The 13,399-nt window shown below is 41.1% G+C and overlaps 1 protein-coding gene across 3 annotated transcripts in view; it reads left to right on the top strand.

Annotated features, from left to right (window-relative positions):
• ZNF462 (zinc finger protein 462) overlaps positions 1-10,731 on the top strand; it is a 93,677-nt gene extending 82,946 nt beyond the window's left edge. For all 3 annotated transcript variants that reach the window (XM_040579356.1, XM_040579358.1, XM_040579357.1), the window contains 3 exons: positions 1,491-1,620; positions 6,675-6,789; positions 8,026-10,731. In XM_040579356.1, the coding sequence (XP_040435290.1) occupies positions 1,491-1,620; positions 6,675-6,789; positions 8,026-8,227 (447 nt within the window). In that variant the 3' untranslated portion in view covers positions 8,228-10,731. The remainder of the gene's footprint in view (positions 1-1,490; positions 1,621-6,674; positions 6,790-8,025) is intronic.
• The last annotated feature ends 2,668 nt before the right edge of the window (positions 10,732-13,399 follow it).

The following is a 13,399-nucleotide window of genomic DNA, read 5'->3' on the forward strand; positions in this document are numbered from 1 at the left end:
TACTCCTGGGGAGTCTTCTGCAGTTCAAATAGTATGTGAGATGTTCCACACCTCCTAGTCACCACAGCAAAGTCCCTGGTGTATCCAGGAGGCACTACTCCTCATTCTTTTGACACAGTGCATCAGGTTTGGAAGATTATCCCCTCTACCTTCCCTTCTTACTTACCTTTCCAATCTGGACCTGCAGTGATGGTGCCGGTAGTTTAGGGTATCTTTTCACCATTTCTCCTTGATAGCTTATATCTTGCTAATTTGTGTCCAAGTTCTGGGCTTAGATACCCAAGTCATATGTTGCTCCTTAATGAGTTCCTGTGCATGAGCTGAGTTGAATTAAGTGCCCTGCGTGTGATCTTGTTTGTTTAAATCTCAGTAGATAATGTGTTAAGTCAGAGGACCTCATCACAGCTGTCTGTATGGAGTAGCGCTAGGAATCTGCACACCACTGCATTTAGGATAGTTTGCTGTTTGGAGATATACTACAGTCTAATTCACATGCTCCTTAGCTTCATTCACATTCCCTTTCCCACGGAGGGATGAAAAATAAAAATTGTGGTTGTTGATATTTCATTCAGCATCTTGCAGGAGGTGGTGTACTGTGCTCATTCCCCCATCTCCACTCTGTCTGCCTTTGTGGCTCAGTGCCTGTGCTGCTGGAGGGCTGTCTCTTTGCATGAAAGATTAATCCAAAATCCTTCCCAGCAGTGATCAATGAGCTCAGAGGGCGTTTGTCATCCAACGAGTATTAGCCCTAGTGTCCTGGTCATGCTTCACACTTTCTGCCTCTAGTGTAAATCTGGACTTTTCCTCTGCTGTTTCTGTTGGATGTGGTGGAGTTCCTGACTTCTGTGCCCTAAGCTGCTCCTTTCTGCTGCTGTGAGCTGTGAAGTAGCTAGTGCGTTTCACCCTGGGGTTAGCTGAATTTGGCTGCTGGGTGAAGTGTTCCCATTATAGTCTGTGTATCAGTTTGCAAAGCACTTTGCAGCCCTTCATAATGGAAATTAATCTGTTATTAGTGCGTGAAAGTATATGTGGCACACAGCAGCCATGTGCACAGTAAAAGACCCATACTTTCATGAATGAAGCTGAATGAACCAGTCACAAAGAATTTTTCTGCAGTGTGGATGTGCAATAGCAGTATTTGATCACAGCAGTTGAATGGTGCTGTAAGAGGAGGATACAACTTAAAGTGTTTTGCATTTCTTGGAAGTTTGGTTTGTTTTTTTCTTTTTTGATACATCAAAACCAGGCAGAAATGAGAGGGGTTTACTGGATGTCATTATTTTTTGAAAAGCAAAAATGAGAAATGCAGAATAAACAGCAAAAGAAGAATCATAATTGAAAAGAAATTTATGCTAATTTAATTAGGTAACTGCATATCACCTCTAGCTGAGCAGGCTTTGGGGTGCACTGGATTTTGTTTTGCATAAATGACAATTTTTATGATTAGCTGATGATTGTGCTGATTGCTGACAAAAGTGTTTCTTTCAAAGGTGAGTCGTAATTTTGAGCTGGTTGGACGAGTTAACTTGGACCAGTTGGAACAAATGAAGGGGAAAACAGAGAGCTCCAGCAGTGATGAAGAAGAAAAAGAAGAGTTAAGCCCCAAGACTGAAGACGGAGGTTAGTGCAGCACTCTTTCCATTTTATTTATTTATTTATTTATTTTATTTATTTATTTTATTCTTTGGCACTGCAACATACCCCACCAGTCCCACCAAGCAGGGTTAGCTGTTGACTCTGCAACACATTCCTGTAAAGCCAGGCTGGCATGGCAGCAGGAGCAGAATGGGGCTTTTGTGAAGACACTGCTCCAGGAGGAATCTTGTGTTTCTAATCCTTGTTGCAAGTTTTCTGTCTGTTAATAAAATACATACTATGAGAAAACACAGATAACATCTGTGACTTATCTGCCCATGCAGATAACATCTTTCTTTAAGGGCTTGGCAGACTGTGTGGGTACGTGGAGTGGTTTAGTGGTCTGTCAGATTTTCAGTTTTGGCAACCAGCTTTCAACTTTTCACTTGGCATTGCTCAAGTGAGGGATGAAGGGGTTTGGCCAAACTTTTTTACGGGCTGTAAATGTACCCAGCATTCCTTGACAGAGTGGGTCAGTCCTGTTGCAATTGGCAATCTGCAGTTGGCAGCTCTGGAGCCAGGGTAGGTACCATGCTCCACCTGTACCATTGTATATTTAAATATGTACCTACATTCATATTTGAGACTAATCCCACCAACTTCAGCAAGGCTAGGCCACATGCTTGCTAAAGCTTTTGGGTTGGTCAAAGTTAGATCAGCAGAGAAAAAAGTTCTCTACAAATTGAACTGAGGGTTTCTTGTTGTTCCTTTTCAACAACCTTCCCCCATGAAAACCAGGTTATGGCAGTATCTGTTGTAAACTGTGTGTTGTCTAGTCTGCTATGGTGCACAGTTCATCAGTCCAATGCATTATGTTCGCAACTCTTGAACATCTTTAGCCCTGTGATGTCTGAATGTCAGGTTCCTGGGGTCAGTCATCTTCTTGATGCTGACGACCACAGTTAGCTAAGTTCCATGTACTTTAACTAAAGGCACTGCACCATGTTTACCTTTTTCTTTAAATTTTCAGCTTTCAAACTCACTCAGGAGTTGTTCACAAAAGAAAATGTGTCTTCCTACATCTTTTCAGATGCTGAAAAATTCCAGTTTCTGGATTCATAGGTTGTTTATGAAACAGGAGGGGCTCATATCATGCTTCTTACCTTTTAGTAGAAAGATCTCAGTGTCTTGGCTTTTATTTAGTGCCCCCGCAGCATAAATTAAGTCTGTGCTTTTCACCAGCACTTCACTTCAAGTGGTTTAGTGATAGCTTTTATTTAGATGAGAAAGGAAGTGAGTTGGATAGGAAACCATTTATGTTTTTAATGAAAAATATTCAACACTATCTCAGATAAAGCAGAAGAAAACTCAGGAGGACTTAAAGGAGTATTTGTTCTATATATGTTTTGAAGTTCAACATTAGTAACGCATGGTGGAAACATCCTTGGGTGTCTGTTCAGGGACATCTTCGACCCTCGGCGCCTCATGGCTGGAACAACGATTTTGTAATGATTTGACTAAAGGACCAGCTCACCGTAGCTGCAGATGTAGCGGGCTGATTAATGTTTTGTATAGACCCACAGCTAGCAGGGGATGAAGAGAGTCATGCTGTCCTTGTGAGGATTACATTAATATTACATACAAGCACAGGTGCTGAAGTGACCTTTGAAGCCATGGTATCTGGACCAAGGATAAGAAGGTGCTATCTGCCAAACCTTACAAAACCCTGTAAATGCACATTTGGAAGGGGAACAGACTAAGGTGAAGTTCATTGTTTAAACTGGCTTTAGGTTCCACTGTGAAAATGCAAAAGTATCACCTTCTGTGCTGGAGATTTAAATTTGCAGGAGTAATAAATGTTATCCCCATGCATCACTCGATCAATGGTTAAGTAAGGGATAGCGTCTTAATACTTACAATTTTTATTTTGTACTTTTTTCACATATATCTATGGATTTTTAATCTCTTACAGACTAAAATGATTTCTTCATGCTTTTTCAGATGACCAGTCTAAAAAAATTGTGCATATTTCCAAGTTTTGCAGCTATTGTGTCCTGACTGGTCTGTAAGGTCAATGTTTCACCATTGTTATTTTTATTCCTTTTTAATCTGTTATTATTTGTAATACATTATACTAAAATAGGTAGAAAAATCAGCAGAACCGTATGGCTACCACAGCAAGGGTATTTAGAAAAGATCCAGTTGTATCAACTATATTTTTCTAGACAAGTTGTGAATTACCACTATAAGGTACAAGATGCAAGGTACACTTTCAGGAAATGTCCCAGTGAGACAGGAACTGAAGGCATGGTTGGAAGCAGAGTTGCATGCTGACATCTCCCTGTGATTTACAGAAGATAGTTCTAACACAGAAATGGTTTGCCGTGTTACCAGAGGACCAGATCTATGATTTTAAATATCAACTGTCACAGTGGCTGATGCTGTCACAGCTTTCAAACCACATCAGCCTGCGTAATCCAGTATGCCAGTTGGCTGCTTTTGACAATTCTAGCCTTTGTGGCATTAGCAGGAAGTGGGATTTGCTGAGAGTGCCTCTGTGTGTGCTCAGAGTATCTGGAAGCAAATGCTGTCTGAACTTCTGAAATCTGTGGCTTTGGCAGAACGAGGATTTCTTCCCATGAGTCAAACAGCTGCTAGATTTACCACTTTGCCTTCAGGCTGGTGTGTGCAGTACTGAAGGTGCAAAGAAACGTGGGTTTCTTCTCCAAATGAGCTGCTGGACAGTGGACCAAAGAAGAGATATTGCCCATTTGAACAGACCAAGCTGGGCAGCAGAGCTCAGCAGAACTAAACTGCTGTCTTGGACATGAAAGAAAGGGTAGTCGTCAGCTGCTTGTAAAAGATAGTAGAAAATATATTGACCTGGGACAAAGAAGGTGAGGCGGAGAAAAAGAAGGTGTGTGGTGTACACCATGGAAAGAACAGCCTCCCCCTGGTAGGGACTGCATCCCAGAAGGACTGTTTGTCTTTACTGACCTTTATGTCTTGGTCTTAGCAGAAACTGGAATTGAGAGGTATTTTTCCACAGTAGATTAAAATAAATGTCCATGAGTAGCTGTACATCTGATGCAGGAAACTGCAGAGATGTTGGGTGTCTGTGCAGTCTGTTCCCTCTCTTCTTCAGGCCCAAAGAAGAGAACCTTCTGATACTCCTCCAAGAAAGCAGCCTGAATTCACAGCCCTAGAAGCAAAACTCATCAGGAAGTAGGGTGAACAAGACAGTGTTTCCTGAAGAAGTGATGGATTTACTGGAGTAGCACTTGCTAATCTTAGTGGAAGTTGCAAGTGTAAATCGTGGACTGGTTTGGGTTGGAAGGGACCTTTAAAGATTATAGTCCAGCACCCCAGCCACGGGCAGGGACATCTTCCACTAGATCAGGTTGCTTAAAGCCCTATCCAGCCTGGCCTTGAACACTTCTAATGATGGTGCCACACCTTCTCTGGGCAACCTGTTCCAGTGTCTCAACACCCTCATCTTAAAAAATTTCTTCCTTATGTTCAACCTAAACTTACGCTCTTCCTGTTTAAAACCATTACCCTTGTCCTGCCACTACATGCCTTAGTAAAATGTCTCTGTCCATCTTTCTTATAAGACCCCTTTAAGAATTGAAAGGCCACAGCAAGGTCTCCCCAGAGGCTTCTGTTCTCCAGGCTGAACAACCCCAAGTCCTCTCTATTTGAGCAAAACGGCCTCTGTGTTGCATTATCTCCTCTCTGCGGAGGCCGAGAATAAACTTCCTATTGTGTATTATATGCTAGGTAAGTTCTTGCACAGAACAGCAGCATTTGCCTCTAAAACTTTTACCTTCCCTGTACTGTGACTAGGCTGTGTGTTGTGGTGTGTTCATAAATTTGGACCACACATAAGGTACTAAAATCCAGATGTAAACTCAACTAATGGCATTGATTGACTTTCTGGTGTTCTTCTTGACACAGCACCTTGCTTTGTGATATTTAACCACTTAATAAATCACCGACAGTAAGAAATACAGAGTGGGTTTTTTTTCTTTCAGGGACATAAAGCAAAAAATGATGTTAAGAGCCATTCTGTGTAGAACTTTAGTAAAGGGTAACTAGTGAGAAATGTGTCACAAAAATACATTTACAGGACTTACATACAGATAGTAGGGAATGTGTGGGCAATTTTAAGTTCATAGGCTGATCTTGAACAGAGAAATCTGAGAGTGAAGAAATCCAAGTGAGCAGGGATCAGAACCAGAATGAAACAAAATCCCTTTTCTTTTATTATGTCTTTTGGGAGGAGTCAGAAAGACATTCTGTTGATTTCTTGCTTAAGATAATCCCTGCTAAGGAATTAATGCTCTGAGCAGATGGTGCTGTCTCATTTCCAGCAAAAGAATCAAGTGAGATAGTCCATGCAATTATTTTTAATGGCTTGTGTGGTGATCATCTTAATTTGTGAGAAAATGTTTCATCTTTTGTTAAAGCTTGCTGTGTTCACATGGAGCTTGGCTTTCAGAAGTACAGCTCCCTGAGCTGCCAGTGGCTTCATTCGTATTACTAGGTGCTTGACACTTCTGCAAATGAGGCCCCTAGCACTTAGTATAAAAGATTAGGATGGGATGAAACACCTATGCAGTTAAGATGCAGAACTTAACCCATGAGACTTCATGATGAAGGGATATCCATTTATTATGAGGATCACATGTTAAATATACCAAGTCTTTGTTTCCTGAAATCTGTACTACCAATACAAGAAATCTAGGTGGGCTTCAGTGGGTTTTTGATTTTGCTTTCAAGCCCTTTCAGCCCTAAACTTCTTGGTTTTGGTTTTGACTTAAACTACACAGTCTCTTCATTTATTGGAATACAGGAACAGGGAGTAGTAACTCATTACCCTTATTTGCAGAGGAGCTTTAAGACTTGGGATGACATTTGTGGCTTACAGTGCCACTTTGCTTTGGGGGAGTTAAATTTTCACAAACAGTTATTTGATTGGTAAGTCCTTTTGCTTCTCAGGGATGAGAAGGTGCAACAGAGGGGATCAGAGTGGGATCACAGCGGGCCTTTCTTGCCCTGGTACTTCTGAATTCATGGGCTGTGCTGTCTTTTCCCAGTTCCCATGATGTTTCCTGACAGCGGTGCTCCAGAGAAACGCTTCCCGTGTGAGTTCTGTGGCCGATCATTTACAGAAGGCTCTGAGTGGGAGCGACACGTGCTGAGACATGGCATGTAAGTTGGTTTACGTTACTTTGCCAAACAGCCACAGGTAACAGTAGATTTCTATTTATCCATCGCCCACCCCCATCCCATTCCTCAGCTCCTGAAAAACCCTGTGATGAAGGCAACTGCAGTTCTCTGAAGAATAATTCTGTCTATCATAAGTGTGGATACTAAGTCATGCAATGTCTCTGCATGTGAAGTTCCTGTTCATCCTTTTTGACTCTGCTGCACAGAGTGGCTGTAGACTGTAAACTTTAACTGTGATTCTAAAACTTGAGATTGTCCCAAGGTGAATACCACTTGGCCAGGATTAACGTTATCTGACTGTACTGTTGATTTTGCCTGCCAGCAGAGAAGCATAAAAATGGGAGAAAATTACTACAGAATGTTCAGGGAAGGAACTGCTGGGGTTTCCCCCCCTTCATTGTTATATCTCTTTCACATGGTTACAGCTAAACTTGCATAGCAGTGCAAAGAATTATGTACAGAAAAATGTCAAGACCTTCAAGGGAAGTAAAATCAATTTGAATGAACTTCTCCTAAAATGTGTACAGTGAAGTTCACTAGTTCACAGTGAAGATCCTTGCCTTTCATTAGCTGTTTGCACACTGTGAGTTGATACGCGTCACAGATAAGATAGGCGTCTCTTGAACAATAATTTCACTTATTTTGATTAAGATCTTAGTGGTAGTAGAGATGTCTTTGGTGACCAGAGTCGTCGATTTCATTCAAGGTTGCTGACGTGCAGAAGACATTTGAATACAATATTGTAGATTAGCTGTGATGTGAAGAGAAATATTACTTCTGTTGCTCTTAATCTTGTCTGCCTAAATATGAGTACTCAAAAAGCTGCAAGCTATAAAAAGTTTTATTGGTTCAATAACTTTGGGAAAAGTACTCTTTTCCTGTGCCTTTGGTGCCTCAAAGTCTTGTTTACCAGGGACTGGGAAAACGGGAATAAAATTTCAAGCTCACAGTTGGGGTTCTTCCCTCTTCTCCCATATCTGTCCCCGTGTAGAGCAAATGAAGATTTGGTTTCAAGGCTAGGATATTGTGGGTCCCACTGGTAGTTTCATTCCACTGCCTCTCCTTTTGCGCATGAGGTGGCAATGGTGTGGCTGTTTAGGTCCACCTTTTTAGAAAGTGTTCTGTTTGTTTCTCCATCATGTCACATGCACAGATTGGCTTTGCTGTTCTCTGTATCGACTGTAAGTGTTTCTGCTTTCTGCTGCTCGGCTTTCCCAGGGCACTGAATGAAAGCAAGCACAGGAGCAGTGAGGACAGCCAGCCAAAGGAGGACATAGAAGAAACTGTTAGCACACTGCCAGAAGAAAAAGAAGGCATTGAGAAAATGGTGGTGGACTATTCCCACAACAGTGAAACAGCAGTCAGCGTGGTAGTTGCTGACAAACCTCTCCAAGACAACTCGGAGGCCAAAACCGAATAAGCATTTGATGTGATTCTAGTCAACGTACTTGAACAGTGATGAACGGGGTGGGGTGGGTGGGTGGGGTGGGCAGAAGGAAGAAATAAAGCTGCTTTTAGGACTGAATGATCTATTTTCAAAGCACTGGTACCTGTGTGAGTGTGTGTATATTAAAGTTATTTAAGTGATGGAATAAGTGGCTCCATTACATCACTGCATCTTTTCTTCTGGATCTTGACAATGGGAAGTTACGTTCATCTTGGACTAATGAAACAACTCCCCGTATTCCTACATTACACATCGTGCTTTGCAGTGGAGACTTCGATTGTCTGTGAATGGAAGCGTCGTGAGCATGGAAGAAGTGGGGGGGACAACTTTTCAACGCACAAATTTGTGTGCGTTTTTCTAGTTTTAATACATAATGCTTTTCCAGACTGAATGCAACTGCTTTAGAAAAGAAAAAAAAAGAGAAAAAAAAAAAAAAAAAGGAAAACAAAAACAAAACAGAAACTGCTTTGCTTAAAACAGTCACCTGTTTCCTAGTACCTCAGAATTAACCAAGGGAGATCTCTGCATTTGTCAGTACTACCTGTTGTTGTTGTGGTTAAATGTAGAGAGACTGCTGAGCAAGGTGGTGAATGGAGGAAGAAAAAAAGTTTTAAAGAAAGGAAAACAAATTGTGCTTAAAATCCCAGTGTGGGTTTTATTTCTTAAAATACTGTGATTTTTTTAATTATTTTAGTAAAAAAAAAAACAAAAAAAAGAGAGAGAGACTTTAATTCCTAGATAACTGTTTGTGAATTGTCATCCTTTATTCCAGGTAAGCTGTTTGTTAGTATTCAGTTATAATTTTAGGATTTGGTAGATTTCATGTGACTGATTGTGCGGTTTTGTTTGCCACATGTTTATTTTCTATCAGCTTGAGGTGTTACAAATACAGCACAATTAAGTTTCTCATGTAAGATGAGTATTTCTTTTCGAGGGGGGGACAGGGAAAGGAGACTAGAACTTGTGAATAGAACTTTTTGTTGTTGTTGTTGTTGTTAATTTTAAACATATGGAAATAACAAAGAAGTTTTAATTTTTTTTTAAAAAACTAAAGAACCAAACTTACGGCACAGCTATGCAGCTCGCGGGCCAAACACATAGGTCCTCATAACCGTTCTGTTGCTTGTCATATTAACATCTATCAGTCTCACACCAGTAACTTTTTGTTAAGATTGGCTGCCTTTTTTTCTTCTGTCTGTGGTGTGCATGTTTTCTTTTTGTTTTGGTGTGGTGGGAGGGAGGGGTGTCTGTTAACACATCTTTTTGCAAGCGGAGGTGAAATAGTTACATACGACATTGAGCCTGGAGAACTACTTTTACTCGATTCAAGGTGGAGTTGCTAAGTTTTTCCCCTCCTCCTTAGCTTTTAGCATGAGGGGAGCAGTGTAGAATGAATAGGAAACCTGCGTACCTAAGTGGCTGATCCTGCACTACTTCTTGGGTGGAAAGCCTACCAAACTGAACAGGAGTTTTGCCTGAGCAATGAATACAGGATCTGGTGCCCATGGTATGTTCTGATTGTGAACAAAAAAAAAAAAGAGTTTCTTTCCAAAAAGTAGAAAGTACTTGACTGAAACCTAGTTTTAGAAATGCATGTGTCTTCGTTTGTTTTTTTTGTTTTGGGGGGGATCTGTGGGAGGGGGAGGGGGGAAAATAGGAAGCTGCTGAGGAAACGGTGTTCTAGAGAGCTTCACATGAAATTGATGGCAAAAATGTTGCATTTGTGGAATAAGTGCTACTTGAGAAGCATGGTGTTTTGCTTTTGGGGATTCATCAATTGTGTGTTAGGGCGATTCTTATGATTTTTTTTGTTGGGGATTTTTTGTTTTGTTTTTTGAAGTAGGGAGGGAACATGGAAAAACACATTGGAGGGACAAGTATAAATACACATTTTGTGTCTGTATTTGTTTTTTAATTGGCCTCATTTCAAATGTATTTAAACAGTTCCATACCTGGATTGGGTGTTTGTAATGGTTACCAAAAATGAAAAAGAAAAAAAAAAATGATTGTGACATGCTTTTATCACTACTTAATTTTTCAAATAACATGTAAATATTGTAATCCATTGGATTTTGTTTTGCTAACCTGTTAATAAAAAATATGGGACCATTATCCTTTTAACAAGCCTAGAATGTCATATTTTTTTTCCTTTTTTTTCTTTTCCCAAAAATGTATACCTGATATATTGTGGACACACATTTTAGATGCATTATTATGGTTCTGTTGACTGTAATGACATAGAATTGAAAATAACATTTTTTCATTGTTTAATTTATACAGAGGACTTTTTCAGAGTTTGACAGAAGGAAATAATAGCAAAATGCTAACCCATTGGCTTCAGCACTCGGTATTTCCTGATTTTAAAATTACTGCTTACTGATGGGGGATAGGAAGGGGATACTGAACTGTTGCACTGACGGGTTTGTTTTTTTTAAAAAAAAAAAACAATGAAAATTAATAAAAACTTTTTAAGAGTGTCTGCTTGTGTGTGTGTGTACTTTTTTATTGGCTACTCTGATGATAGGTCTGCACAAGTGACTGGTTCTGCCATTGGCAGCTGTGGGAGGGAGCACCATTTTCCCCTCTCTACCCTTTCCTTCCCTGTTTCACAGAGAATTTTGGACTTACAGGCAGGGGGAGTGACTACTCCTTGCTCACACAGGTCTAGGGTCTACCACATCCCTGAAGAATGCCTTGAATATCCACCAGCCCAACATACGTTTAGAGGTCAAGGGCACACTGCCAAGGTCTGCTGACTCCTGAACCCAAACATAGAAATGAAGGAATTTTGCAGGCTGTCTTGAAAGATCAAAGTAGATGGAGATGGGCTGGTATCTGGATTAGCAACTCAGTCTTTTTATCAACTACAGAATACTGTATGCTCCAGCCTCTGATGACCTGCCGGTTCCAGCATTGAGGCTGTGCTTAACTGGAGTTGAATATACACCCAGTAAGATGGAGCAAGAGCCATTAGTTTTTCCCCTTTCACCATTGGAAACTTAAAATGATGCTTGTGGTAGTGTCGTGGAATATTTCTTTGCTAAATATAGATTTTTAAATGCACACTCAGAAGGTGTCACGGTTTTTTTTCTGAGTGTGTTTTAATCGGGTCCTGTTTCCAGTTTTAAGTTGCTTTTTGATTGCACTGGAACTGGATCTCAACTGAATGTGTATGATGTTAAACACTATGAAAACTTTGATCACCTGATAGCTTTACATGCTTCCGCCTTTCTCCCTAGGAGTCAAAATAATTCTCTTGAAATACTTACGTCCTTATCCTATGTTTACAGAGGAAAAGGAGAAAAAAAATATGGATGCCTTTTAGGCCTTAGACTGCCTTTTTGCAGTGGTCGCTGGAAACATTTGCTCATGAGGGACACCTACCAATAATTTGCATGTTGTGTGCTCTAGCCCAGAGCTAATCTGCACTTCCACAAATTTAAAAAGGGTTGCTCAGTGTTACACCACTAATAAGAACTGCATAACTGATGACCTTGGGATGATTTCTAGAGTATTGTTGTTGCATTATCCCGTTCACCTCAGCAGCAGGATTGTGTGAGTTTGAAACAAAGCCCTCAATCTCCCCAGTGTTAGGTTTCTGGCTGAACGTGACTGGATCACCTTCCTTGAGATTCCTGTGCTGCACTGAAATACAACAAGGGGGTGGGAGGAAGAAGGCAAATTAAATAGTTACTAACTTGATCCTTGACTGATGTTACTTGTCTGCCTTGCCAGTCAATTCACTGACTTATAACTGGGAGCCCTGGGCGTCATAAGGAGCATTAGTGCCACAGGATAACTGGTGTTTGGTGCACACTGCATTCCCAGGCTCATTGTTCTTCCTTTTCTTAAGGAGTCTGGGTAAATGTTTGCCATGTTATTGCTAGCTGACTGCTGGCATTTTCTTTTGGTCTAGAGGTACAGTGCCTGAATGGCCTCCATGCAAAGATCTTGCCTTTGTATTCACACCAGTGCAAAGGCTTTGCAGGAGTTGCTATGGGAAGACAGACTGCTATCTCCCTCCCTTGCAAACACGCAGCCTCCCTGGAGCGGAGTTGAGCAGTTGAGGTTACCCTGTGATTCAGGGACCAACACAGAGGATTGGCAGGCCCATTCTAAGTAAGGATTGTAGGTCTGGAAATGTAGGGTTTCCAGTGGAAAGTCGCTCTTTGTGAAGTGATAGGGTCATTGATACTTGTGGCACAGTTATCTTGGAAACTGGTGTTGCACAGAAGACTTCATGTGAACTTAAACAGCAAAAGTCAGTCTCCAGGCTCCAAGAAAGTAACTAAATACAATTGCAGAGGTTCAGTACATTTCAATGAAAACTGCCCCAAGTTTCTCCACCCTTCCTCGCACTGAAGTCTTTCTTCAGTATTTTTCTGATAACACAGGGCTTTTCCACCATTAAAGCCAGCTGTCTGTCTCCAAAGCAGCAAGATTACTGAACAGGAAATGATTCTGGGTAAGATTATGGAAAAGGGAAAGTTTTAGTCCAAGATAGGCTTAAGATGTTAGAATAACCTTTCTTTGTTTACAGCATAGTTAATTCCACATCCCCCACACCAGCCACTGCTGGAGAAGGTGATTTCAGTTTGGGCAGTCTGGAGTACAAAGTTTAGCCTTGCAGCCTGCAGTCCTTCCAGGATGCAGCTTGTAAACTTTTCATTGTCTTCTCATTTATTATGTAGGAAACTGTCCTCAGATAAATGGATAGGTGCAAATTTGCTGTGAACAACAGGTGGGGCTGGGTGGCTTAAGTCAAAGCACAAGCATCCTGGCCAAAGCCTTGGCAGAGAAGGTTGATGCTGCCTCTTTGGGTCAACTGATATTTGGAGAGCTTAGCTGAAGGCATAGTCTTTCCTGCTGCATTTGCAGTTACTTACCTGTGTGTGGAAATACAGTGTGCATTTTGCAATGGTAGACGGTAAGAAGGAAGCCTGATTCATCAGACGTGCAGGTCCTATGTGTGTCTGGCTATAAAGGAAGAAGACATTTAGGCAGGAAAACAGGATTATTTTTTCCTTTGGGACAGTGGGGCAGCACTGGGGCAGGTCAACCCATAAGTGTGTGGTATCTTCACTGTTGGTGCTGGTTTTGGACTCCTACAAAGCCATGACTGACCTGGTCAAATGTCAGCAATAA

This window comes from Falco naumanni, chromosome Z (genome assembly GCF_017639655.2).
Source record: "Falco naumanni isolate bFalNau1 chromosome Z, bFalNau1.pat, whole genome shotgun sequence".
Lineage (NCBI taxonomy): Eukaryota > Metazoa > Chordata > Aves > Falconiformes > Falconidae > Falco > Falco naumanni.